Here is a 26,229-nt window from a genome sequence, read left to right on the forward strand (position 1 = left end):
GTAAATCCTCTCTACAGCAACAGGTTAGTTAAATCCGGTTTACATATTGCCGTCTCATGAGTGCTGCGGCATTGATGCCGCCGTGACAAAACCAGGTTGCGCTCAGACAGGAAAATGCGTTAAATTCCACTGTGACTGGGAAAAAAGGAAAACCAACAAAAATCAAAAGAACAAACCACCAGGGAAGACCAAACTGACCAACAAAACCAAGGTGAGGAACCAAAGGCGAGCACGGCCAGACCACCTCCAGGGGAACCACGCGGCACTGTTTGGACAAGAATGCGAGGGGGAATAAACCCAAAAAGGTCAGGGACCAGACAAACCCTTACATATATTATGTATAGGTATTTATATATATCACCTGGAAGGACACGCTGAGAAAACGAGAAATCACAGCGGTATCTACAGTAAAAAGGGGCTACGTAGCTTTCAGAGTCACACTGAGAAGGAAGCACAAGGCAGAACAAAGTGGGGGACAAATGGGGACACTGGTGTTTCGGGGTGGCCATTCTATATAGGAGGGGCTCAGCAGGGCATGGGTCTCAGGGCCAAAAGCCCTCGTACAGCTGCTGGGAGCCCCAGGACCCCTGTGCCCCTTGCTGGGGAGCGGGGACAGGGTCTGGGGGGCAAGTGCTTTTGGGGGGCTGGGTGGGACCTGCTCCCAGCAGGCTGGTTCTGCTCGCCCAGATGGTGGCACCCGGTGGGTCCCCTCCACGTCCCTGCTTGGGTCTGCCATGGACCACCCACAAAGAGCTGAGCACCCGTTGCCAGAGCCAGGGGCTCCCTCACCCCAGGTACAGGAGGAGCTGGGCTCTGCTGCCTGTGGGTTGGGCCAGGGATGGCAGCAGAGGCCGGGTGGCCAACAGTGGGCTTACGCAATGACACGGCTCTCCATGCCGAGCACGAGAGGCTGGATGGATCCACCCGGAGCCAGTGGCCGGATGGGGCCCCGCGGCTCAGGGGGAGCCAAGCCCTTGAGAGACGCCCTGCTCAGTGCGCAGGCGTGATGCTGGGGGGTGTGGATTTGGGGGGCCATGGTGGGTCTGGCCAGCTCTGTGGGCAAAGCCAGCCTGTGGGCAAAGCCAGATGCTGGGGTGCTCCCCATGTCCCATGGGTCACTCCACATTGCCAGCACCTTGCAGTGATGCACCCTGCAGGGCAGAGGGTGCTGAGGGCTCCCGAGCATTGCGGGGGGGAGTGTCTCATCTTATTGCTAATGGCTCCACTGCGGTGACACCCACAGGCTGTGGTGAAACTGGAGGGGGGATTTGTCATGCGACATCCCCAAACCCGGTGGCCTCTGAGCCCTGGCGGCCTCAGCCCAAGAGCTGGGAGTGGAACTGCCAGTGTGGCAGGGACTGAGCAAGCCAGGACACACTGCCCCTCCTTCAGCCCTGGTGTGTTTTTGGCACCAAGTGGTGATTGTCCTTCTTGCAACAAGGGACCAAGAAAGTGCCACCATAGGTGAGGGTGTGGGAAGAGACAGGGGGACCCCCATGCCATCCTCCTGCCCCAATGGCTTCTGGAGCAGGGCTGAGCCCTCTTCCCCTGCCCCGGGGCAGCCCTCAGGGTACATGACCAGGGCAAGGGGACAGCTTGGAGTGCGATTTCTCACAATGCTCAGCCAGCTCCGGGGCAGCAGGTCCTGGGTGTGCTAGCTCTCCCCAGAGAGGGCCAGCGAGGAGACATGGGAGCTGCATCCCCAGGAGGGGCCCAGCAACCTCCCAGTGAGCACTGCTCCCCGTCCCTGTCTTCCTTCTGGCTTGGCGAGCCGTTCGTTGACCTTGGGGGACCAACCTACCTCCTGTGTCCTCTCCACGTCCTGCTGTCCTACCTCGTCCTGCTGTCCTGCCCCATCCCACCATCCTGTCCCCATCTCACCACCCTGCCCCTGCTCCCCCATCCTGGCCCCATCCCCCTGCCACCCACCCTCCCAAGCCAGGGCCAAGCTGATGCTAGGGAGGGTGAGGACCAATGCAGAACCATGTGTGCCTGCTGGGCAAAGCCAGGAGCCGGAGCTGGGAGGCAGTGAAGTGAAGCCCCTCTCCTTCTCCGGTACCAGACAAGGGGATGAGGCCAACGGCAAAGAAGACAAATGGACCCCGAAGGAGCAAGGGCCCTGGTGAAGGATGTCCATGGGGCGGGTGGGTGCTGGCAGGATGCTGACGGATGGGAGATGGCTCTGGAGGAGACGTCGGCGGCAGACGTGGACCTCAGCATGATACCTCCATGGTGTGGTTGATCTGCCCCATGGCCTCAGTGCTCTCCGAGTGGGTGCAGGCACGTGGGCGGGTGCCATCCACTGAGCTGGCGCTGGTGAGGGAGGCTGTGCGGGACCGTGCCAGGCGGGTCATACTGGCAGATGGCACTGCACGGGCACAGAGAAACGGCCAGGGTGCTCAGCTCCCTCCAAAAGCCAGCAGGACCTGAGCCGACATTGCCTCACACAAGCAAAGCCACTGGTCCCACTCCCTGGTGTGAATGACCCTGGGCACAAGCTTGCAGCATGCAGTGCTGTGACAACATGAGCAGCTCCAGGCTGGCAAGGGAAAGCGGGGCAGGGACAGGGCACCCCTGGGGCAGGCTGTACACCAGGCACATCTCCCAGACATGTGACCACTGAGCATGAGGCAGTGGGGACCCCTGGCCGCCACGCTCTGGGGAAGGGGTAAGCAGGGATGGGAGCTCTCCTGGCTCCCCAGGGTGTGCAGGGAAGGTGACACCCTCCTCCAGCCATGATGCCCAGCGGGCACAGCTCTTGGCCGGCTGGAAGAGGGCACAGTGGGCACACTGCCAAGACTGTGCCTGCATGGGTGGGGGGCACTTCTCCGAATGCCATTTTTCAGACCCCAGCCCAGGCTCAGGGTGCCATCTCAGGCAAAGCAGAGCGAGGCAGAAGGCACCTGGCTGGGAAGGGCCAGTCCTGCACCCACGCTGTTTCCAAAGGTGCCCAGGCAGCTCGGGCGCACAGGCCAGGCAGGCACCATGCAGCAGTGGGCACAGGCCGAGCAGCACTGAGCAATACCTGTGCTTCCACTCAGCCTCCGATCCTTCAGGTGGGCGACTGGCAGGGGTGGAGCGGGAGAAGGGCAGGGACAGCAGAGAAAGAGTATCAGCCATGCTGGCTGCTCTACAGGGCCAGGAGCCCCCGCCCAGCCCCATGTGTGCATGCGCACAGACTTGCGCGTGTGGACACAGACCTGCGCACACACAAACACATGTGCATGTGCACATGAACCTGAAAACACACACACGTGTATATGGACCTTCGCATGTGTGCACACACAGGTATGCACACAGACCTGCACACGCACACATACACACATGTGCTCATAGACCCATACACACACATACGCACACAGACTTGTGCACATGGACTCTGCACATCTGTGTGCACACACACAGCGCCTGCTTGTGCATGCCCACACACACATAAGTGTGCATGCATGCACAAAGACCCTGTCCACACACGTGTGTACGCACAGAGCCCTTGTACACACATCCGTGTGCACACAGAGCCTGTACACCCCACGCCCCTACAAACGCACGGATAGACATCTTGTACACTGCACATACAACGCCACAGATGCATGTGCAGCTCTCCATCAGGATGGGCACGTGGGCGTGCCAGGCTCCTCTCCTGCGTCAAGGTCAGCACGCACGCACGCAGGCATACACGCAGGCACACACCAGCCCCATGCCCAGCCCTGGCACTCACTGTAGCCCATGCCTTGCAGGAAGTACTTGAAGGCTTCAGTCAGCTTGCCAGGCTGTGGGGAAAGAGCAGGCTGAGTTGAGGCAGCACCAGGGCCGAAATCCCTGCTCAGCCCTGAGCTACCTCTGGCAGCCTCTACACAAGACCCGTATGCCCACCTCATATCCCCTGCTAGCCAGGGACAGCACCAGTGCATGTCTCAGGGCCCAGTATACCCAGTTAACTGGGGAAATTGTGAGGGCTCACCTGTGTGACCTGGGGCAGCCCACCGGAGTCAGCCATCTGCAGAGAGAAGGTCCTGCTTAGTTTGGGAGGGTGCCTTTGCCACCCACCCTGTCCCCTGGTACCCACTGGCAGGATGCCACTGCTGGGGCCACCCTGCTCTCCCCACCCACCCCCAGCCCCATGCCCAGGAGGGACCTGGAATGGGGAGATGGGGACAGCCTGCAACACTGGAGCAGAGGGCAATGGAACACTTCATGGGCAGCAGGGATCGCCCGGTTGCCCCCTGCCACCCACCTACCTTCAGGAAGGTGGTGTTTGTGGGATCCAGCTTCGAGTTACACTCCACCTGCAGGCAAGAGGGATGATATTAGCACCCTGGGGTGCCGTGAGCCTGCCCGAAGTTGCCCACAGGTACCACCACTGGCCCATGGCACGCCAGCTGGCACACCCCCCCCAGCCAGGTGGAGACAGAGTGCTAGGCAAGCCCTGAGCCCGCAGAACCACCATCCCTTGCCATGGGACAGGGGGGACCTGCCTCCAGCCAGGCAGTGTCTGGGCAAGGGTGGGGGCTGGAAAGGGAGGGGAGGGGGGCTCATGAGGCATCCTGTGTGTCACACATGTGTACAAGCACACAAGTGTGCTCATGTGCATATGCACAGATATACGCGTGCCGGAGGAGGGTGTGTGTGCATGCAATTACACATTATGTACAAATGTGGCCACCTGCACAGTTCCTGCGGCTGATGTATGGCTGATGCCACGTATGTGCTAGCAGCTGTTGGGGTGCATGTCGTCAAGCAGGGAGTGTGCCGAGTGTGCATGTTGTAAGCATGTCTGGGCATATGAGGAAGGGGAGGTTTTCCAGGTGTGGCAACCAGGCACGGATGCACGTGCACACATGCCCATACTAGCAGGTAGGTTTGCACATGAGCACACTCCTGTACACAGGCAGCAAACATGAGCATGCCCACGAGTGAGCACCATCTGCATGTCACCCCGCAGGCATTATCCCATCACTCACCACCCCTTCTTCAGCAGGCGCGTTGTCTCCAACCACCAGCATCACGGGGCAGCTGGAAGTGAGAGGAGGAAGGGGCACAGTCAGGGCTTGGCCTGGGTGGACTCCACCACCCTGGGACACCCTGTGCCATGCTGGTGTGACTCTTACCGCAGTGTCTTGGCGTTGGGCACAGTCCCAGGCCGGCTGATGTCCAGGTCTCGGCGGCTGATGGAGGAGAAAGAGGGCCAATGTGAGCCCATGGGCAGGTGCTGCCACCAGTGCCATAGCGCAAGAGCTGGGGCACCACCAGCTCTGGGAAGCGGCACCCAGCCCTGCTGTCCCTGCACCCTGTGGATGGAGGACCCCACGGCCATCTCTGCCATGACCCAAGTGGAGCCCGCACCATGGGATGCAGCACCCAGCGGAGTAGCAAAGCTCCCAACCCCTTGCACGCATGGGACAGCATCTCTGCCCCCTTCCCCAGGCCTGGGCCAGCACCCAGAGCAGGAGGAGACCAGAGGATGCCCACCCATGGCCATGGGCTGTGGGACATGGCAAGGCTCTGGCACAGGTGCCACCACTGCCACATCCCCAGCCAGCACCAGCGGCCAGCTTCACACCACTGCCTGCCTGTGCCAGAGGGTGATGGCAGCACCCAACAGGAGTCAAGGTTCCCATGGGGCCCTCAGGGCCACCCACCAGCACTGCAGGCCCTCACCCTGGCGCAGACAGGGGGGCAGCCCGCTGGCAGGGCCACCGGAAGTGCTCACCTGTTGTACATGTTGAGGAAGAGCTGGAGGTTGAACTGGTTCACCACACTGCCGATCTGCTGCCGGTAACTCTGCACCAGCTCCGTGTTGTTCACCAGCTCTTCCTGTGCCAGCAGGGGACAAAGATCAGGACAGGTGCTGCTGGATGCCGTGGAGATATCCTGCTCCCTCAGGCCTGCCCATGCTGTGCCAGCCAGTGGGGCAGTGGGGGAGGATGTCGGCCAATGCAGCTGGGCACAGCAGTGCTGCAGGCAGCACTCCCAGGCAGGACGTGGGCACGAATCACACACTCATCAAGGCTAAGCCCCGGATCAGGCAGGAGGGATACAGGCAGGACTTGACTAACCCCATCCCCAGGCATGGGGCAGGTCCAGTGGCACTGCAGCACCAGGCAGGCAGGGCAGGGCACAGCCTGGGTGACCCAGCTGGGATGCTGGTTAGGGGGCCAGTGAGGGGGGGGACAGGATGCACAGCCCTTACCTGGCTGAACAGGTGGGACAGGACAGTGTCTGGCAGTGTGCTGGTGAGGCCAGAGAGCTGTGGAGGGACCACAGGGAGTTACGGAGCTGCTGTGGCTGGCTCCTGCCCCAGGGAGCCACGAGGGCCAGGGCGGGGAGGGGGTTAGGGCCCTGCCTACCTTGGCAGCTGCCCAGTCAATCCAGCCTTTGCCATTGGGGTCGATGTTCATGAGAACCAGTCCTTCAACCAGGTCACTGAAGATGAGCTGCAGTGAGCAAGAGGGGTGATGCTCAGCAGGAAAGGGAGATGCACTCAGGGCAGCCCCCCACCAGCACCGCTGCCCACTGCACAGGCATTGCATGGGGCTGACATGGCCCTGCCCTGGGAGCGATGGGAAACCTGTGGCAAGACTGCCCGGCCACCATGGCCATGGCACTGCCATCCTGCTCCCCCTGTCCCTCCAGGAGCCTTTGCAGCTGCACAGCCTGCCCGGGGGTGTCATCTCCTGCTCTCCCCCACACCCCAGGCTGACAGCAGGTACAGGCAACTCAGGGCCAGCCCATCCCAGCCCCAGGCTCACCGCAAACTTGGCCAGCACGTAGGCTCCTGCCCCAACACCGATCCCGATCACATACTTGAACCTGGAAAGTGGAGAGGTGCGTATGGGGGGACAGTGGCCTCCAGCACGGGTTCCCTGGGCCACCACTCCACCCGCAGCATGGGGCACAAGAAGACATGCAGGGTGTCAGTTTACAGGGACAACTCCTCCAGCCCCAAATCCTTGCCTCCTGCCAATCTCCTTGCCCAGCACCCTCAGCCGGCAGCTGTGGAGGAGAGGCTGACTCACCCGAAATGCTGCACCACGCTGGGTAACATGGCAGCCAGCTGGTCCATGGATGGGTACTGGTACCTGTGGCACAGGGAGGCACAGGACAGCGGTTATGGGACCCGCGCAGAGTGGGAAGGCTGGGACAGGGCAGCTAGGCTGCCCAAAGTGGGCAGGGAAACACCATACACCCACAAACCACCCCATTGCCCACCCTGGGCCAGTTGGCTGCCATGGGCTTTGTCACGGTTCAGAGAGACCCGCAGGCAGGGCACGACTGCCCAGGCAGCGTCAACCCAGCGGCCAGGGAGGTGACATCCCAGCGGGCATAGTGAGCCCCCAAAGCTGGCACCTACCCCTGAGGGAACTGCGAGGCTCCTGCCTGCTGGCCCGGCGCATCCACATGGCACACCACAAAATGCTTCGTGATCTCCTGCATGTCCTCATAGTTGAAGAAGGTGTTGAAGCAAAGCTTGTCTGTCAAAGGGCAGGCAGGGATCAGAGACCAAACACCCCCAGCACGGGGGCCAGGTGGGCCAGGGGAGCATGGAGAGAGGTCATCTGCCCTTCCACTGCCCTTTAACCAGGAGGCGACATGCCACCAAAGCCCTCCCATCCCCTTCCCTCCAGGCTCCTCATCCCTGCAGCAGAGACCACATCCAGTGTTAGCAAGGGCTGCATCCCTACTGGTGTTGGGAGGCATGGAGATGGATGGACACAACAAGGAGCATGAGAAGTTTGGGGTGAGTCTCGTCTGCTTGGAGGGATGGGACCAGGGGATGCAAAGCCCACAGCTGCAGGACCACCCGGCAGGCAGCAGGATTAGCAGCCCGGGGTATTATTGGCCCTATTCAAAATCCCCAGAAAGGGCTCAAGCAAACATGGGATTTGAGAAACAGCCGCAAATCTCCCTGCTTGGAAAAAGTCAAAGAAACAGCCCCAGTGCTGCTGTGGACAGGCCACCACTGTTGCAGCAGCATACAGGCATTGCCAGGGCTTGGAGGGGTCCTGCCCCATGGCATCAGTGCTGGGACATCCCTCCCAAAACGTCGGGGCAAGGCAGGTTGTAAGGTCCATCGCAACCAACATGACGCATCCCTGGACACAAGAGTGCTGCTGTGATGGTGAGGCAGCTCATGTAGCATGCCGGTGACAGCCTCAGCTGCCAGCAGAGGGGGAGATGCTTCTCCCCACTCACAGGGCACCAGGCATCCCGGCTCAGCTTGGGGGGCACAGCCCAGGGCAGGGGTCTGGGATGTGGGTGCAAGGCTGCAGGTTTACAGAGAGAGCAGCATCCCCACATCCAGAGCCCTAGCTTGGTGTCCCTCCTTTCCCTCCTGTCAGAATCCCTCCTTCCCTGCTATTCCCCATCTCCTTCAGCCCCCACTATGCCCTGCCGCCAGCCAGGTCTGTGCTCTGAATACCAACAGGCCGGCGGCAGCAGCAGGGACTGACCCAGTATCCCCCACGTCCCATCCCTGCCTGGCATGGGCAGGCAGACAGCCAGCACCAGGGTGGCCAAGCACTCCTGGCTGTGCCTGGCCCGGGCTTTGGGTCTGGCTGAGCATCCAAACCCTCCTGGTGCTTTCAGATGCCTGGGGAGACCCAATGCAGCCTGGGGATCCTCCATGGAAGGAAGCAAAGGAGCTGAGCCCTGGCTTTGACCAATGTCCTGGCACCCTGTGCAGCCCCAGCCTCGCTCCCGCCTGCCCCTGTGCCCCATGGCCCAGGGACCAGCACTCACGGTTGAGGCCCACATCATGGTACGTCAGGATGGCCGGGCGATTCCCCTTGGGTGAGCCCCGGATGACCACGTGCAGCAGCCCATAGGGAGTCTCAATGTCATGTTCCTGGGGGAACAGGAGAGATGGGGTGATGCCTGCCTGCCCCAAGACATCCTCTCCTGCCCCACCACCCCACCCCTCACTGCTGCTTCCCCAGGTGGCTGGGTCCCATGGGAGCACAAGGGAAAGAGAAGCAGCCATGCTGGGAAAACCCCCAGCTCTGGGCATCCTGGTGGTGGCAGAAGGCAGGACAAAGGGAAGGGAAGGGAAGGGAAGGGAAGGGAAGGGAAGGGAAGGGAAGGGAAGGGAAGGGAAGGGAAGGGAAGGGAAGGGAAGGGAAGGGAAGGGAAGGGAAGGGAAGGGAAGGGAAGGGAAGGGAAGGGAAGGGAAGGGAAGGGAAGGGAAGGGAAGGGAAGGGAAGGGAAGGGAAGGGAAGGGAAGGGAAGGGAAAATAGGATTTAGGATTGGACAGGTGTATTATGGGATGGGATCACAGGATGGGATCAAGGGATAGAGGGATGGGATGGGATGGGATGGGATGGCATGGCATGGCATGGCATGGCATGGCATGGCATGGCATGGGATGATCCAAGAGGGCTTGGGAGAGAAGGATCATGGGACAGAACAGGTGGACCACAGGATTGGAAAGGAGATCTTTGAAGGCCTGGGACTGAGGGAGTTTTGGCAACGGGGTGGGGGATCACAGCATGGCCCAGTTGGCCTGGATTCACTGTGCCTGGGACAAACAGGCAGAGGTCAGACCATGGACACCAGCCCAGGAAATGCTGCAGCCTGATCCCAAAATGACAGCTAAAGTAACTTTAAAATCCCTTGGTCTGAAATGGCTGTGCCCCCATACAGAGATCAGAACTGCCCCGTGCCTCAGTTTCCCTGGCTGGGAGGGCTCCAGCCTTGCCTTCACAGTCATCATCCCCAGCCAGCAAGGGAAACTGAGGCTGCAAGCCCAGGTGCTGGCCAAGGCATCAGCTGGGGACAAGGGACCAGAGGTCCCCTCCAGATGCCCATGCCTGCTAGCCAGCCCACTGGCAGTGACCTCGAAGCTGGGATCTGGTGGGTGCAGGAGCATCACATGCTGAACAGGGTCAGGCAGGGGATGCTGGCAGGCTGCCCAACTGGCGCGGTCCTCACTGCAGGTACTGGCAGCCCCATGGATGGGCTGGCAGGAGGGGAGCAGGTATGTGGATGCTCCCGTGGGTTACGCGCCACCAAGGACTCTGAAGGACATGGGCCTCAGATAGGAAGAACCACCTGACGACAGGGTCTCCTCGCTGCAGTGCCTCCCCTTACCAAGATCTGCTGTCCCCAGGGGGATGCAGTGCCTGAGGGTAGCTCAAGGGCTCTGTGGACACAATGCTTGGCTCCCCAAGGGCACCCCAAACCCAGGCCTCATCTACAGCTGTCCCTCCACTCCCCGGGGCTGTATCAGCCAGCAGGCAATGAGTAGGGACATCCCCCCGCAACAACAAATGGGGAAACTGAGGCAGAGGAAGGGACTGGCCCAAGGTCACAGAGCAGGAGGCATCCATGTGGTCTGATCCTGGGCGCAGGGCTGCCTCCTTGCCATCCCCATGCCCATGGTCCCCATCACAGCCCAAACAGCTCAGCCTGCAATCCCACCCCAAAATCACATGCCCAAGGTGGCGGCTCCTTCCCCAGCACTGCTACCCTCCCCCTCTCTGCCTGCCAAGCCAGGCACATCCCTGCCCATGGTGCAGCCTCTGCAGCACTGCTGGGTACCACAGCTCTGCCCTTTGCTGCAGGGATGTTTACTGTGGGGGAGAGGCTGGGGATGCAGGGGATACAGGCAGCGAGGAGTGGGGGACACTGACAACCCGTGGCCCTAGCAAGGAGGGGGCATGGCGGTTGCAGCACCCATAGGTGCCCAAGAGAGCCCAGCCCTGTCCAGGTTACCCACTTGCCGCTGCAGTGCTCCCACCTCGCTCACCCCTCTCCACACCAGTCCATTGCCATCGGGTGTTGCCATCACAGCAGAGGCTGGAAAGCATCTGAGGGATTGCTTCAAAACAGCAAGAAACCCTCTCCCACTGCAACTCTGGAGGTGGGGAAGGGACAGCACGCCCCCCCCATCAGCAGTCAGCCCCAGCGCAGCCTGCAGCTGTGCTTACTCAGCCTCAGCCTTGGCGCAGCATCTCCGCTGGGCTCAAGGAGGACATGCTCAAGGACAACGCGTCCCTGAAACCTGCAGTACGTCAGGGATGCAGCAGTGGGGCTGGGGGAAGGAAGGGCTCCCCAGCAGCAGGTCCCCCCTGCACCAACGCCTGCCTGGCCCATGCCAAGCCCTGCTGGGTGCAAAGGTCCAGCCTGGGCAAGCAGAGAGGTACTGAGGCAAAACTTCCTGGGAAGGGAGGGAAGCAAGCACGGGAACGGTGGTACCTACCCCATCCCAGCACTCAGGCATGGTGAGGAAGCGGGTGGACGAGGATGGGAGGGCAGGGTGGGCCGAGCACAGGGTCCTGGCGTGGGGCACAGCAGTGCAGCAGGCTGGGGTGAAGCAGAGCTCTGCGCTGGCTCAGCCCCTCGCCTCGATTTATAGCAGAGCCCCAGCCCTGCGTTAAGCCCTCCCTCTCCCTTCCCCCTCAATGCGACGCGCAGCCCCAGCAGGTTTGGCCTCCATTGCAGACGAGCACTGCGATGGAGCCAGCACTCAGCCATTGGCTGCCGCGGGAATTATTCATGCTCCAATTGGCCCCAAATACTCTTGTTTATGAAGAAAAAACACCTGGCACTGTGCGGTACCCGCTCCATCTTCCCTCCTTCAGCAGACCGAGACAGGCAGGGATGCCTAGACAGGGTTGCACTCGCACCCCTTGCAACACACACAGCATCATCACAACAGAGCCCAGCAATGCTCACCTGCACCCATCACACACATACACGCGGCTCTGGCCCCACGCAAACACGCAGAATCATGCTCGAGCCTGCACCGCCTAGACCAAGGCCCTGCAGCAATGCATACGCACCAGGAAGCACGCACACACCCACGAATGGACATGGGTACATGCTAAGCACACAGGAGAGGAACACAGCAGGCATGCTCCTTATATGCACGTGACCATGCACATACATGCACAGGAACACGTACCAACACAGACACACAGAGGCCAGGTAAAACTGTGTCCACCCACATGTCTGTGCATGCAAACTTTGGAAAAATAGTTACAATGACGCATGCTGAAGCACATGCACCCCACAAAATGCTTGCACATACCCCCACGGGGCTGGCCCCTGTGTGTCTGCGTTGGTACACATTCCTGTGCATGTATGTGCATGGTCAAATGCATATAAGGAGCATGCCTGCTGCATCCTTCTCCCATGTCCTTAGCATGTATGCCATGGCCATCACTCATGGATGCACAATGACCTGCACACACAAAGAACCTTGTGCATGGAGGGGCACATGTGTGTACACAGGTGAACACTGCCCCAATACCTGTGTTACCTTACCCAACAGCACGGTCATCCTGCCTGCTGCAGGATGCTGGCATGCAGGGGATGTGCAGGATTTAGCCCCAACCTGGATGTCGCTGGTGGCAGGTAAATAAGGCTGGAGGAAAGACAACCCCACGGCACCGAGGGGTTGGATCCTGTCCCTGGGGCGACACTTGCTGTGTGTGCATGCACACGTGTGTGTATTCCCATGTGCACATGCGCGCAGGCAGGTGGTTTCTGCCCTGATTCCAACAAGGCTTCCGAGAGGGCAAGTCCCTCTGCCTGCAGCTCGCACCCATGGACAGTCTCGTGCCGCCACATCCCCAAAACCCCGCAGCAGGCTCTGGGTGCCATCCCCCTGCACCCTGCCTGCCCTTGCCCAGCCCAGCACTGCTGCCTGGCTCAGCACAACCAGCACCCGTGCCACTCCAGCATGAAGCTGAGCAATCATGGATGGAGAAAGAGTCCCACAGTCCCTCCAGCAGCTGCCCAAAGGGGCTGGCGAGCCACATGCCAGTGGCGGACCAGGGCAGCATCCAGCAGGGACCCTTCAGCCTCACTGCCCACCACAGGGAGCATCCATGACCATTGGAGCCTGCCATCACCTCTGCATCATCCCCAGCCTGGCAGCTCGCCATGCACCACATGCACTGCATGCACCGCAGCCATGGGCAGAAGGGATCCAGCTGCCATCACCACCACATGCACAGGCTTCCCCACATGGCAAAGCCCTGTGTCCCTGGCTTCACCCAGCAGGCTTGTTCCTGTGGAGTCTCTGATGTCTAATAACAGGGCTGAGCCACTTTTCCCTGGGGACAGCCCTTTCCCTGACCTGGACAAATGATCACCCAGAGCTAGTGGGGAGCCACTGAAAGCAGCGTCCTGCAAACAACTCAGAGCTGGGCAGCCAGGGGGTCTGGACATGGGAGAAAGGAAGGACAGAGAGACAGGCAGCAGGATAGCATCCACCTTGCCTCCACCAGAGAGGCTTTCCTCTGCACTGCTTTGTCCTGCAGGGAGCTCAGATCCAAGCCTGGAGAGATGCATCTCTGCTAACAAAGCCCAGCTCCCTGGTGGTTCCTGGCACAGGTACACAGCTGTTCACAAGTCCAGGTGCCATTTTGGATTTCCTCAGCCCTGCTGCCTGTGGAACCAAAGCACATGAGCAGCCACAACCTCCAGGAAAAAGCAAGAGATGCAGAGGGGCATGAGCAGGTGAAAAAAGACAGAAGGTGGCAAAATGGAGAAGGGGTGGAAAAGCTGAGGCGAAGTAAGGCATGAATGCAAAAGGGCAGCAGGGAGGTAAGAGGGCTGAGTCCGCTTGAATGGCATCAAATGGTATTTCCGCCCCATTGGCTACTAGCCCATCTGCCTGGCAGATGGCCCAAACCTCCAGCAGGGCCAGGGCAGAGTCACCTGGCCCCCCGCACTCCTGCACCTTGGCTTATGCCAGCAGCCCCAAGGGCTTTACTTCAGCTGATGGAGGCAGTGGGGAATCCCTGCTCCCCCCTCCACTGCCCTGGCCAGGCCAGAGCATCTGGGCAAGGAAGCAGTGACTGGCTGTGGGGAGGAGCAGAGGGACAGCGAGGAGATAAGCTGTAGGCTGGACTGAATTACCCCAAGGAGTTGAGCCTAGAAAACGGGGTAAGATCTCCCCAAGGAAGGGCAGGCAGCCCCCAGCCTTTACAGGGAACCAACCTGCAAAGTGCTGGGGTGGGGGAAAGGAGGGGGTTGCCACAGCACAGCCTGGGAAGCTCATTCCATCCCCACCCTGAGGCTCTTGGAGGGGAACCAAGAGGGCACAGGGCCTGGCTGTCTTGGAAAAAGCCGCCTTGATCCTTGTCCAGTTCGGTTTTTTAGGTACCAAGGGCATGCAGGTACATCGCTGTGGCATTTGCTGTCTGGACTCACTCTACCTGGGTGCCACCAGGGAGACACAGTTCAGCGTCACTGTGGGCCAATTCCTGAAATACTGGCATGCAAAGATTGTCCTGGGAGACTCATTGCTCTTTAACACCCCCTGCATGCCAAACAAAGCCCTGCCCCAGCACAGCTGAGCAAGAGCCATACTGGTGCCCATGGCCCTACCAGGAGCTCTAGGCAGCCCAGCACTGCCACTTCCCTGTCCCTCCTTGCCTCCTTCTCCCTCGTCACCCTCACTTCGGTGGCACCAGGAAGTTTGGTTTCCCCTCCAGTGGTCAACAAAGACCCTGAGCAAGCAGAGCAAGGAACAGCCCAGACCCGCACACCCTGCCGCTCACGGCCCCAGCATCTTGCCAGCTTTGGAGCTGCTGGGAAGCATGGCATTTCTTTTCCACCACTGCCATTTTTGAATAATTTTGTGGCCTCCAAGAAGGCCACCAGAAATCTCCTACGCTGTGAACCACAGCAGCCACCGCCCAGCATCCTGACAAAAGTCCTTGCTCCCCACCCAGCTGCACCCTGCCATCCGCACGGGTGATGGAAACTGAGCGGGCCAGCCCCAAAAGCCTGGGCATTGCTTTGGGTTTGCCAAAATGGGGACCCAGGCTCCCCTGCCCCTCTCCCAGGATGAATGAAATCCAAATTTATTTTATCCTTGCAGGTGCTGCTGTTTCAGTGCCAGACCTGGCAGGGCTCAGCCAGCACCACCTGAGCCCACCCTCCCAGCTGCTGGCAAAGCAGCAACATACAACCTGAAGTCAGTCACTGGTGTCCCCTGGGAGGGGGGATGCCTTGGGAGAGAGACAGGCAGTGAGCTGGGGTCCAGCAGCCCCACTACCCTCCCTCCCCAACTACCAGCACTCTGGTCTCTGCAGGAGGAGCCTGGTGCAGGATGAGCTTGGGCAGAAGTGTGAGAGCAATGGAGACCAACACAGGAGCCAGGCACGAGCTGAGCCCCTGCGAGCCCCGAGGCCATATCATGGGGCTCCTCCGAAGAGGGAAAACAGAGGTACAAGGTGGGCAGGTGCCAGCCAGGGGAGCAGAGGGGCCCTGCTCTCAGAGAGAGGTGGGTGGTAGAGGGGGCAATGCCCCAGCCCTCCAAAAAAGAAAGAGGCTTTCAAACATCCTTATGTAAGCAGGGAGCTGGCATTGCCTGGGAAACCATTGCCATGGCAATGGTAGAGAGGCTAGAAAAGCAGCTCGGCCCTCCTGAGAAGAACTCGCCTGTTTTCAAGAGGTTTTGTCCCCAGCCACTCACCAAGTACCTGCCAGCCACATTCAAGCACCAGCAGAGGGCATGCCTGGCAGCGACCCCCCCATCCCCTCCTGCAGGGGACCACAATGGATGCGCAGCCCCATGCAAAGACACCGACCAGGCACTGCATCCCCATGGAACTGGGGGACAGCAACACCCCTGGGTCTACTCAGCGCCCCACAGCCTTCCCCAGCCGCAGGCTGCTGTCCCAGGGGTGGGGGGCACCCTCCGTGGCTGGTCCTACCTTCCAGTCCGTGTCCATAGCGGAGAGGAAGACATCCGAGTTCTCCTGGGAAGAGAAGGAGCCGTTAGGGACAGAGACATCCCCCGGCTGCCCCTTACTCCTGTGCCGCCCTCCTCCCACCCAGCTCACGAAGCCCCCTGACACCACAAGCACCCACTCTCCATGGCGGCGCTGGCTGCAGGGGGACATGATGCCCACACGTGTGCACACTAAGTGTGTATTAGCATGTACGTGAAACATCTTCACACACATACATCACACCAAACCAGAACCCGTGCTCACCCATGCATGTGTATCGATACCAGCACACATCTGCACACACACATCCACTGAATACCACACATCTGCACACACATGCACCCAATACCAGCATGTCTGCCCACACACATGCACTGAATACCAACACACATGTGCACACAGGTGCACCTAATACCAGCATACCACCCACAAGTTCCCACTTAAGCACCTGTGTCCTGGCACCCCAAGTGCAGGAGCCAGAGCCACTGCAGTCATCAGACTCACCAGCTCGGCATCCTGGCCCCGCAGCAGTGGCTTCTCCTCAGTGAAGCGCAGCTCATGTAGCCCCGCCATGGTCATCTCCTGCAGCAACAGCCCTGCCAGGGGCAAGGGAGATGTCAGCGCCCATGAGGACCTGCCTTGGTGCCTTTCTCCCCAGTCCCCCAGAACCTCCCAGGTCTCCCTGCCCGTGGGAACAGGACCCAAATTAGCTTCACTCCACCCATCTACCATGGGGATTTGGTGCTTCAGCTTGTCTGGGGGCCACAGCAAGCCCCTCTGCTGGGAGCTGGAAACAGGCATGGGGCAGGCAGTGCCTGGAGGAGCTCAGCTCCCAGCTCCCACCCAGGTCTAGTTCTCCCCGTTAAGGACAGCCCTGTCTCCAGGGCATAGTCTTAGGCAAACTGGGAGACCAACCTGGTCTGTCCATGCTGGTCGCCCCTGTAAGTACTCAACCCAGGGCAAGAACATTCCAATTCCCACCCCAGCTTCCAGCATCTGTCAGAGAGGGAAAATCCAATGTTTTGGCTGGTTTTAGGCTGCAGACAGGTATGGGTGGGACAAAGGAAGATCTCCCTGCACAGCCAGAATGAGGGGTGATGTTTCTCAGCCATGCTGCGAGGCAGAGGGATGCTCCGAGCAGCAGGGAAGCAGAGAGAGAGCCTGAAGTTTGTATTGCAATGATGGGAGAAAACCCAATGTGAAGCCTTTACTCCCAAACTCTTCTTGCCTGCAAAGCAGGTACTGGCCAGCCAGCAGCTCAGCCCCATGGCTGAGGGACAGACCTCACCGTGGAGCCGCCACTCAGCACAGGTGTGAGACTGAATGCTCCTGACCAGGACACCGGGACTTCATACCTCCCCCAATGCCAGCATCTCCAAAAACACCCCCAGGCACAAGCCCAACTTCGACAGCAGAGGGGAGCAAGCAGATGCCTGCGCTCCCAGCAGCTGGCTGCACATGGAACATGACAGACATGGGGGACACGAGGGACAATCCAGGCTCCCCTGTGTATAGATGGGCTGGGTAATGGGCAGTTCCCAGTGCAAGGGGATTATCTGCGGTCAGGCAGGATTCGGAACTCAGGTGTTTGCCTTTGCAGCCTCTGTTTCCTCCCCAAGGCCAAGCCTTCAAATGAGTTGCTGCTCCGAACAGGCCAGCACTGGTCCCACACCCCCTCCACTGGCTACCCCCCCTTTGCAATCTCCCCAGGGACAGCAGGGATGATATGGGGCTGCGCTAGCACAGCAGCAGACATGGACCCTGCTCCATCCACAGCCTCAGCCAAGCCTGCTCCATGCTTTGTCCACCTTCAAACCTGGGTCAGCCTGGGTTGGCGATGTGAAAAGGCCAAGAAATGCCATGAGCATTGCAAGGCCAGCAGGAATACAGGAGCTGGTCATAAACTCCCCTCCAAAGCTGGCTTTTGCTCATCTGACCAGGTTTTCCATTAAAAAACCAGGCAGGCTGTGCCACCTGGCTGCTTTCTGCAAGCACCGCACTTTGCTTTGCTCCTTGGGAGCCATCCAACAAACCAGAACTGTTTGGAGGGAGAAACTCCAGTGCAAAGCCCCCCAGGAGTCCCAGGGAGCCCAGTGCCCGGGGTCTCTGCCTCACCCCCTGCATGGAGGGTCCCACCACAGCAGGGGTCATGCAAAACCCCAGTGGGGAAAGGTGCCAACAGCCCCATGGAGAAGCACACACCCAGGGCATGCTGCTCCAAGCTGGGCTGCTGCTGGGGAAATGGCTTTGTGCAAGCAGACAGCCCTCACCTGCAGCCCACCAGCACAGCTGAGACGATGCAGCCTGCTGAGCCACCGACTGAGCAACCCTGCGATCCCCTGGTGCCCAATCCCAGGGTTAAAATTGGAAGGAAAATCAGCCTCACCAGTAGCCAGGTCTGAAAGAGAGCAGGAGCGTCCCACGCTGACCGCGGCAACCCACCGTGTGGCCGCAGCCCCAGGGTGGCTGGGAACAGCACTTAGCGTATGGTGAATGCCTTTATTAATTAAAGCCTCCAGTTAATATGGGAGGGAGGGTGGCCAAGCAATGAGGAAAGGCCTCGTGACCTTGCTCGAGTGGTGAGGGGAAAGCTGCCTCACGAGGGACATGGCAGAGCCCTGCACTGACCGGCATCCTCAGCATGGGATGGACAGTCACCTGAAGTGGTGCTGAGCATGGGAACGGAGGAGGGATCAGTACATCAGGGAGTCCCATGGGTGCAACTGCCTGCGAGCAGGATCACAGCCATGCTGCTGGCTTCCTGTGGGTGCTCTGCTTCCCATGCCACCCCACAGGTACCCTCATCCCTGCTCCTGCCAGCACAGCAGTGGGGCTGTGGGCAGTGTCCCCCAGCCCAGCTGAGCCACATCACTGCAGCGGGCTGGTGAGGAAGCCATAGCTCCAGATCTCCTAGCCAAAGCAACTTGGCTCCCATTGCATGCTGGGACAATGTGGCTGGCAGGAAGTCCTTTTCCCTCCAGCTCACCCCAATGCTCCCCAACAGCACCCATCCCCAGGGTGCTGCCCCAAGCACACCAACCTCTGCTCCCACCCTGCCTTCCTGTGTGGTGCCACCATTTCCTGGGCACAGCTGGGACACGCCTCCTCCCTAATCCCAAATCAGTCCCAAACCTAGCGTGATATTAGTGCTCTGTTTGGGACTAGTGCTCTGCCCCACCGTGGCCCTGGCACTGCATATACAGATGGGGATTGAAACAGCCGCATTGGCTTAACTTCCCCAGGGATCTGCAGCCCAATGTTGGCTTACTGGAGGAGAACCAGCTCACGGCAAGGAAATACACTATCATCATCATCACGATAAGACTGTGGGAAGGGTTTAACACTGGGCAGCATGTCTGGTCGGAAAGCAGAGGTCCCTCGGGCAATGCACCGGCCTCACAGGAGTCTTCCCATTGACAACCAGCGTCCTGCCCTGGCGCAGCGGTGGCACCCACAGGATGTCAGCATGGATTTTCCAGGCTAACTGAGCAGTGTGCAACAGATGGGGAGGCAAATCTGGAGGAGAGAGGCCTGGCGCTGCCAAGAGGTGAAGCCAAGGTGACCTCAAGCGAGGCGGGGAGAGGGAGGATGGGAACCTGCAACCCAGTCCAAGACACAGAAGCGTGCCCACAGCATCGCCCCCCAGAGCAGGACCACTGAGGAGCTGTGATGGGGTGGAGGAAAACCCCAGTGTGACACAGCCTGGGCCACCTCCCACCCCACCGGTGTAGGATAAACACCCACAGCTTGCTCTGCCCCCGCGGGGGGGCACAGGTCTGCACCCCAGCAGCCCCCACAAACCAGCCTAACCGTGTGGTCCAACTGGGGAGCGCAGGAGCGGGCAGGCCACAGCGTGGGGACCCACCGGGCCAGGGGATCTGGTGCCACCTGATGTAGGGGCCGAGCACCCCAGCTCTGCGGGGATGCAGGCTGTCTTGCAATGGCTGTTGCTAAAAGCAACCTCCTCCCCAGCCCCATCCTCGGGGCACCCAGGCGGCGGGGAGTCTCCCAGGGGAGGCTGGCAGAGGAGCAGGCACTGCAGGGATGCTCCGGAAGTTCCAAAGGCACCCTCCAGCCCCCCTCGGCTGTCTGCTTGGCAGACCCCCGCACCAGGAGGCTGCCGACTCAGTCCCCCCCTTCACCCCCCAGCACCACCAGGCTGGGCTTCCCCCGCTGCAGCCTTGGCACCTCCCCAGGCATCGCCTCCCGTATCCCAAAAAGCATCGTTCCCCCCCAGCAGCCCATACATGAGGGAGAAGAGGCAGGCGGGGGGGAGAAGGGAGGGGCGGTAGCTCCATCTCCTAGTCAGGGGCTGAATGCTCTTCCCCCCCGACCCCATCACCCAGCGCCCGGCTCCTCCCAGCCTCGCTCCCCCCTCCAGCACCTCCGGGGCGGCGGGAGCGGGGGCGGCCGGGCCAGGTCGTACCTGTCAGCAGCTCGATCTTGTGCCGGAGCACCTTCATGCCGGGGCGGCGGGTCCCGGCGCCGCCGGCGGGCGGGGCAGAGCGGAGGGAGGGGGCGGCGGCGGGCCCCGGCGCGGGGAGCGAGCGGAGCCGGTGCCGGTGCGAGGCGCGCAGGGCGGCGCAGGGGCGAGGCTGGGCGCGGCCCCCGCCGGGCCGGTTCCTCCCCTCGCCGGGGCCGAAGGGGAGGGGACGGGGCCGACGCCGGGGGGCGCCAGGCGGACAATGGGCCCGGGCCGAGGCTGGGGGAGCAGGGGATTAAACGGGAGACGGAGCGCTCCCGGGGGGTTACACGGGAGATGGAGCGCTGCGGGGGGCCTGCACACGTCACCCCCTAAGGAACCAGGGAAGTCCCAGAGCTGGACCATGATGGCCGATGGGTCCAGAGGGTCCCTGTGGTCATGGGGTCCCAGGAGCAGGGCACAGTGGGAGCCTTGGGGAGCCCCAGGTATGGGGCCATGCCTAGGGAGTCTGGGGGTCCCCGAGAGCAGGAGATGGTGATGATCAAGGTGCCCAGGGAGGATCCCAGGACAAGAGGGGATCTGTGCAACAGGATACCTGGAACAGAGCCATTATGGCCAAGGGGTCTAGGGAGTCCTGAGGAGTGGGGCCATGAAAAGGCCAAAGGGCCTGGGAGTATCCAGGAACAAGAATAAGGATGACAAGGGGCCTGGGGGTCCTCTGGAGCATGCAGGTGCAGGTCCCCCTGAGCATAGGATGGTCATGGTCAAGGGGCCCAGGTAGCCCCAGGATAAGGGGGACCTGTGCAATGAGGGTCCCCACAGCAGGGCCATAATGGTCTGGGGGTGCCAGGGAGTGAGGATGGTGATAGCCGTGGTGTCTGAAGGATCACCCAGGAGCAGAGGCCATGGCTGGGGTGGTGATGACCCCCCAACATATTGATGCTGGGGGTGTAGGGTGGCAGCTGTTTGGGGTAGAGCAGGAGGTTGTGCGGTGGCTGTTTGGGTCAGGCAAAACCAGGGGCTGTGAACACTGCCATAGGCAGGGGCGGGGGGAGTTGGAGAGGGCCAGTCCCACTGTGGGGAAGATGCAGGACCCTCATCTTCTGCATGAGGCATGGATGCTGGTGGTGCCTCCCTCTGCCCTGGCTATGATCCTGAATTGTCAGGGGCCACCAGCTCTGCAGGGCAGCCCGTTTGTGGAGGTTTGCCCACCACCCTTGTAATGGTGCCCAGGTTTCTAAAAGAGCCAGGGGCTCCCAAGGTAGCAGGGTATGAAGCAAGGCTATGTCCTGAAGTGGGAAAGCTGGTCCAGTGAGGACAGAGGGCCCCAGCCTGCCCCTAGAGCAAGGGCTGATTGCCACTTGCCTCCAAGCTGGGCAAGCCTGTCCTGCAACTGTTCCTTCCTCTGTACTTCTTTAGTGTTGCTTTAATTCATTTATCCATGGTTAGGGATGTACAGCCTCCACGCCCAAGTTGCCTGAGGCAACTGCACAGGACATGCCATTCAAAACCCAGAACTGGCCCTTATCAAAACATCCCCATGGGGAAACTGTGGAGGACCCCATCACTTCCCCTCCATGGACTTGGTTCCGCATCAAACCCAGCCCCAAGTGATGCTCACCTGGGAGGACTTAGGCTGCTTCCCAGGGGCAGGGCTGTGGTCTGGTCTGGTCTGGTGTGGTTTCCAGGCTATCACTCGCTCCTCTTCCCTGCTGGGCATTTCTGCCAGGAGCGTCCAGGCAAAACATTTCATATCTCCATTGCAAAGACGGTGTGCATGAGTCAGGGCCTGAGGCTGCTTGAACCTGCATTTCAGTGCTATTTATGTATCAGTGTGGAAAAGCCAAGGTTTCTTGCAAGATGCGTGAGGCTCAGGTTCTCCTATGCCAAGAGAGGTCCATGCAAGATGCTGCAAGAGGGTTGGAATTTGGGTGCTGGGATCTTGGAGACAACCTCTGCCCTGGAGGTCCTGGGGACCAGCTGGCAGCAGACCTAGGCCGGCCCTGGAAAGGGATTTCTTGGCAGTCCCTGTAACCACCAGCCATGGGCCTTGGGAGCAGTGCTAGCATCTCAAGGGGGCTGAACCAGGGTCTTGTTAGTACTACCCTCATCCAGAGATCCAAGTTTGCCCCCAACCCTAAATTCCCAGGATGGCAGCGGGTGCCCACAGGCTGCTTTCAGCACCTGGGTTGAACCAGGCATTCCAGACCTCAGCCTCATTGCCCCTCGGCCAGCTGTGGTGGCTAACGTACTGCTGTGCGTGAACGGCACATTTCACTGGTGGGCCATGGGGTGCCTTGAGAGCAGCCACAGGCAGCTCATTCTACAAACACCTGCTGAGGGGCTGGAGGAATGTCTGCTGATACAGACATTCATTTCCATCCCTGGTACATCTGGTTTAACAGCTTGTCCCAGGCTTTTTGGATGGCAACCAGTTTTCAGCTGATTTCAGCCTCTCCTGCTGAGTCACCAAGAGCTCTGCATCCAGGCTGTGTTCACCTTCTCACCTCGAAGGGAGCACAGGGACCCTTTAATCCCTCAACTAGGAGTCAGCCCAGCACCCAGCACTTCAATGGGGTCAGACCTTCCCTGCCTTCAGGGCTGCCTTTCACCCTCTTCTGCAGGTCCAGCAGTCAAGGGGTTTCCTCTGAACTGGTCAAGGATGAGTTAGGGTCAGATTCAGATCTTCCTGACATTGTACAAATTTAAACCTCCTCCTCTCCCAATTGCCAGGGATTTCTACGGGAATGAATGATTTTCACACTGGGGATTTATCTTCTCCACATGAAGTCCAACTTTATCAAATAACAGCTTTTAGATGGCTACCTTGCAAAAGGAGCAGGGCCATGTGGCTGAAATAATTGCACAATTAATTAGGCTTGGGAAGAGCACAAGCTCTCTGTGCTCTAAGCTGGAGGGACTGGGGTGTCACCCCATGTGGGGGTTCAGAAATTGCCTGCACATGGAGGCATCCGCACCCTGAACTGTGTGATTAAAGGGAAGCAAGGGAGTTTTACAGCATGGATTTTTCCACATTATTTTTCATTGTGCTTTTAATGCAGGTCAACGTGGCATTTGCCACGTGGCTTTCCCGGGCTTTTAGCTCAGCCATGCGACACTAAGCCAGTTGAACAGAGGTCTGGCTCCAGAGATGGCATCAGGAAGGCCACAGCCCCGGACAGGGACTCCCCAGGACCTTGCTGAGGGCTTGGGGATGCTGCTTGCAGATTTGTATTATCTCCCAGTGTTTAGTCACACACCCCTGATGCTCATTTCCAGGTGCTGCTGTGGCACCAGTGCTTCCCAAGAACCCAGGGAGCCCTCTGCCTGGAGATGTCGGTGATGATGTTGAAGTTGGGCTGCAGCTGTCTGAAGGATGTCCCGTCCCTTGCACCAAAGAGGGGAGATCATGTTGGGGATATGTCAAGCACAGGGGATGTTCCCCAGTGCCCGCCCAGAGAGGGGTATCCACCAAGTGCTGCCACAGACAAACCCCTTGGTCTCTCCCAGCTGGGCTTTGCTATGGTCTCCTGGGGCTGGGGCCAGATTCCCACCTTCCTTTTGCTGCCACATATCAGAGCAGTTGGGTGGTGATGGACGCAGGCTCAAGCCGGCCATCAGGCCAACACCACGAACCTTGGTCCACCAAAGCAAGCAGGTCTGAGGGGACAAACCGAGCTCCGAATACACCATGCAGTGAGCTGTCCCCCCATGCCGCTCAGGGCTGGGGTCCCCAACTGTGCTGGCAGCCAGCCATCAGCCTTTCCAGCAGCACAGGGACCCCTGAGAGCCACCTCGTCTGTGCCATGGTGTGCTGGGCATCCGCCCTAGTGGGACAGGAGCCAGAAGTGGGAGGAAGAAGTTGGGTACTGCAGGGTCATAAGTGGCATAGGAAAGGCTGCCAAAAGCATGGTGCCATTTGCCAGACCCAAGCCTCTGCCCTGCCACTGCAGGCTAGTGGGCTGGAGCAGAGTGTGCCATCCCAGGGCTATTCACCCCCTCATCCCCAGCCAGGCTCCGTCCTCCCCCATGGTGAGCGGAGGGGGCTAAGCCAGGCAGCAGGAGATGCTATTTTAAGCCCCCTGGTTGGGAACTGAACCCATCCACCCTGGCTGTCTGGTGTGTTTCCCAAGGACACACTCTGGCCAGCCAGCGTCATTTTGCAGCCCCCACCCTCCCCCATGCACGGGTTTACTCCTCCACCAGCAGCGCTGAGTAATTTTCCACGGCACTGCCAATGCCAGCAGCGGTGCGAGGAGCACGGGAGGGGCTGTCATCACTGACACAAAAGTGGCAGCTCCTTTCTGTCCCCCTGCTGGAGCTGCTCTGAGCCATGACTCCATAGCCAGAGTACAGCAGACAGCCAGGGACCTCCAGTCCAAGGTCCTGGGACAGATCCGGCTGACCCCATGTAGTGACAGAGGCTGCAGACCCTCCCTGAAGCCCAGGAGTGGGGACAGGGTTTTACACTGTCTACCTGTACCAAGCACCACTGCAAGCTGGAAACATCCACGTGAAGGTTTCATGTATCCCCATGTTGGAGGTCTTCTTGTGAGATTTGTAGGTAGGGAAACTGAGGCATGGAGCAGCTGGGCCCAGGCAGACGCTGCCAGGCTCACAAGCCTTATCCACAGGCAGCCTTACAGCAGCTCCACTTTCAGCATGGTGTGGCAGAGTGTGGGGCAGGTGGATGGGGATGCTGCTGCGGCTCCAGAGCAAAACTCCAGCAAAAGCTCAGCTCACAGCAGGGCCCCCCTCCCCCTCCAGGAGTCACCTCTCTTGAACAAGACCAGCTTGAGAGCAATGAGCTGACCTTTCTAGCCAGGATCCCCAGCATTGGAGCTACCTCAGCAGTCATGCCTGCAAGTGGAGAGGCATAGGGGGCAGAACTGGTGAACCCAGCGATGTCGCTGCTGGCAGAGGGGAGGTGGCAGGACACGAGGCCCTGGGACCTTTCATTTCACCTTCTTCACGGAGAGAGTGGTTAGGCATTGGAACAGACTGCCCAGGGAAGCGATACAATCACAGTCCCTGGAAGTATTCAAAAAATGTGTGGATATGCTGCTTAGGGACATGGGTTAGAGGTGGACCAGGCAGTTAGGTTAACAGGTTGGACTCAATGATCTCAGAGGTCCTTTCCAACCTTAATGATTCTATGTTTCTATGATTTTCCCCGTCTCAGAAACATGGAGAGATTTCACAAAAAAGAGGGTAAAGGCCATAAAACTCTCAACAAAAATGCTCCAGCACAGCCCTGTTTCTTCCCAAAGCTCCTGTTGCAAGGACCACAGTGCTATCTTGACCTGGCAGAGGCAAGCTGGGATCCCCCACCCCACTGCAGGTACCTCCACACCCCTTGGACACTCTTCCCACAGCGGCACCCAGTGCTGACAGTGCCGCAAGGACCCATCCGGTGGAGGACAGAGGGCGATGGATGGAGCATGCAGCCGCCACTGGCAGAGAGCAACTGTAGAGATGACCAGCAAGGAAAGCAGAGGTCTGAATCCAAGCTCCAAGGCAGGGCAGGGTTTGACGCATGGCTGACAGCTCCAGGGTGCATCCTGTGCCGCACACAGGGCTAATGTGGGAGCAGGAGGAGAAGCAGCCTGGGGCATATGTGCTGGCTGTCTGTGTTGGCTGAGCAGGGGATTGGCGCAGTCGATGCACCTGTATCAAAGGGTTTCACAGGGATTAGGTATCACCTCGAGGCACATGCAGTCCAGTGACGATGCGCAGAGGAGTTAGAGCTAAATTTAGCCTTGGTTGTGCATGAGTGTGATGTTTTTATTGCTGCCCCTAAATAAAGACATTGTTTGGAGCATGTGGCTGCTGGCCCTGCCTTGCTCAGCCTTAGACTTTTGATGGGTTGTTTCGGTCAAGCTGTTCAAAAGGGGTAGAAACAAGAAGAATTAGCAGTTGGTGAGACATATCCCAAGGGCCTATTTCCAAAAATGCCCAGGATTCATCTTTCAGAAACCAGCAGTGTACACAAAGCAGTGAGAGGGTGATCTCGGTGGCCATGGAAATGTGCTTGTACTGCGGCAGAGGTGTCTGCCAGGCAGAGTTGCTCCACGGGCATGGGACCGCATGCTGTGGAGCCATGACCGTAACAAGGG

The 26,229-nt window shown here is 59.6% G+C and overlaps 1 protein-coding gene across 4 annotated transcripts; it reads right to left on the bottom strand.

Annotated features, from left to right (window-relative positions):
* On the bottom strand, positions 1–20,268 carry LOC104017454 (protein NDRG4). Of its 4 annotated transcripts, XM_087739300.1 has the most exons (17): positions 20,117–20,268; positions 16,195–16,286; positions 15,673–15,717; positions 8,740–8,845; positions 7,352–7,472; positions 7,017–7,079; positions 6,750–6,810; positions 6,348–6,434; positions 6,191–6,247; positions 5,711–5,814; positions 5,109–5,165; positions 4,962–5,013; positions 4,239–4,286; positions 3,962–3,997; positions 3,719–3,770; positions 3,026–3,064; positions 1–2,368 (listed from the first exon to the last, which is right to left on the bottom strand). In XM_087739300.1, the coding sequence occupies exons 1-17, from the start codon at positions 20,151–20,153 to the stop codon at positions 2,214–2,216; spliced, it is 1,212 nt and encodes a 403-aa protein (XP_087595426.1). In that variant the 5' UTR covers positions 20,154–20,268; the 3' UTR covers positions 1–2,213. The 4 variants fall into 4 exon arrangements, with proteins under 4 accessions (XP_087595426.1, XP_087595427.1, XP_087595428.1 ...); XM_087739301.1 differs by lacking the exon at positions 3,026–3,064 and having other exon boundaries at positions 2–2,368; XM_087739302.1 differs by lacking the exons at positions 15,673–15,717; positions 16,195–16,286; positions 20,117–20,268 and adding an exon at positions 11,199–11,346 and having other exon boundaries at positions 2–2,368.
* Between the last annotated feature and the right edge of the window lie 5,961 nt (positions 20,269–26,229).

The sequence above is a fragment of the Nipponia nippon genome, unplaced genomic scaffold, assembly GCF_047370975.1.
Source record: "Nipponia nippon isolate SJK-2023a ecotype South Korea unplaced genomic scaffold, ASM4737097v1 scaffold_7, whole genome shotgun sequence".
In the NCBI taxonomy this organism is placed as follows: Eukaryota; Metazoa; Chordata; class Aves; order Pelecaniformes; family Threskiornithidae; genus Nipponia; species Nipponia nippon.

Excerpts from the sequence above, each read along its gene's own strand:
- LOC104017454 (XM_087739300.1), bottom strand. The coding sequence starts at position 20,153 with ATGAAGGTGCTCCGGCACAAGATCGAGCTGCTGACAG. Across the intron at positions 16,287-20,116 it reads CAAGATCGAGCTGCTGACAG|GGCTGTTGCTGCAGGAGATG; the intron begins GTACGACCTGGC and ends TGCCCCTGGCAG. Across the intron at positions 6,248-6,347 it reads TTGACTGGGCAGCTGCCAAG|CTCTCTGGCCTCACCAGCAC; the intron begins GTAGGCAGGGCC and ends GTCCCTCCACAG.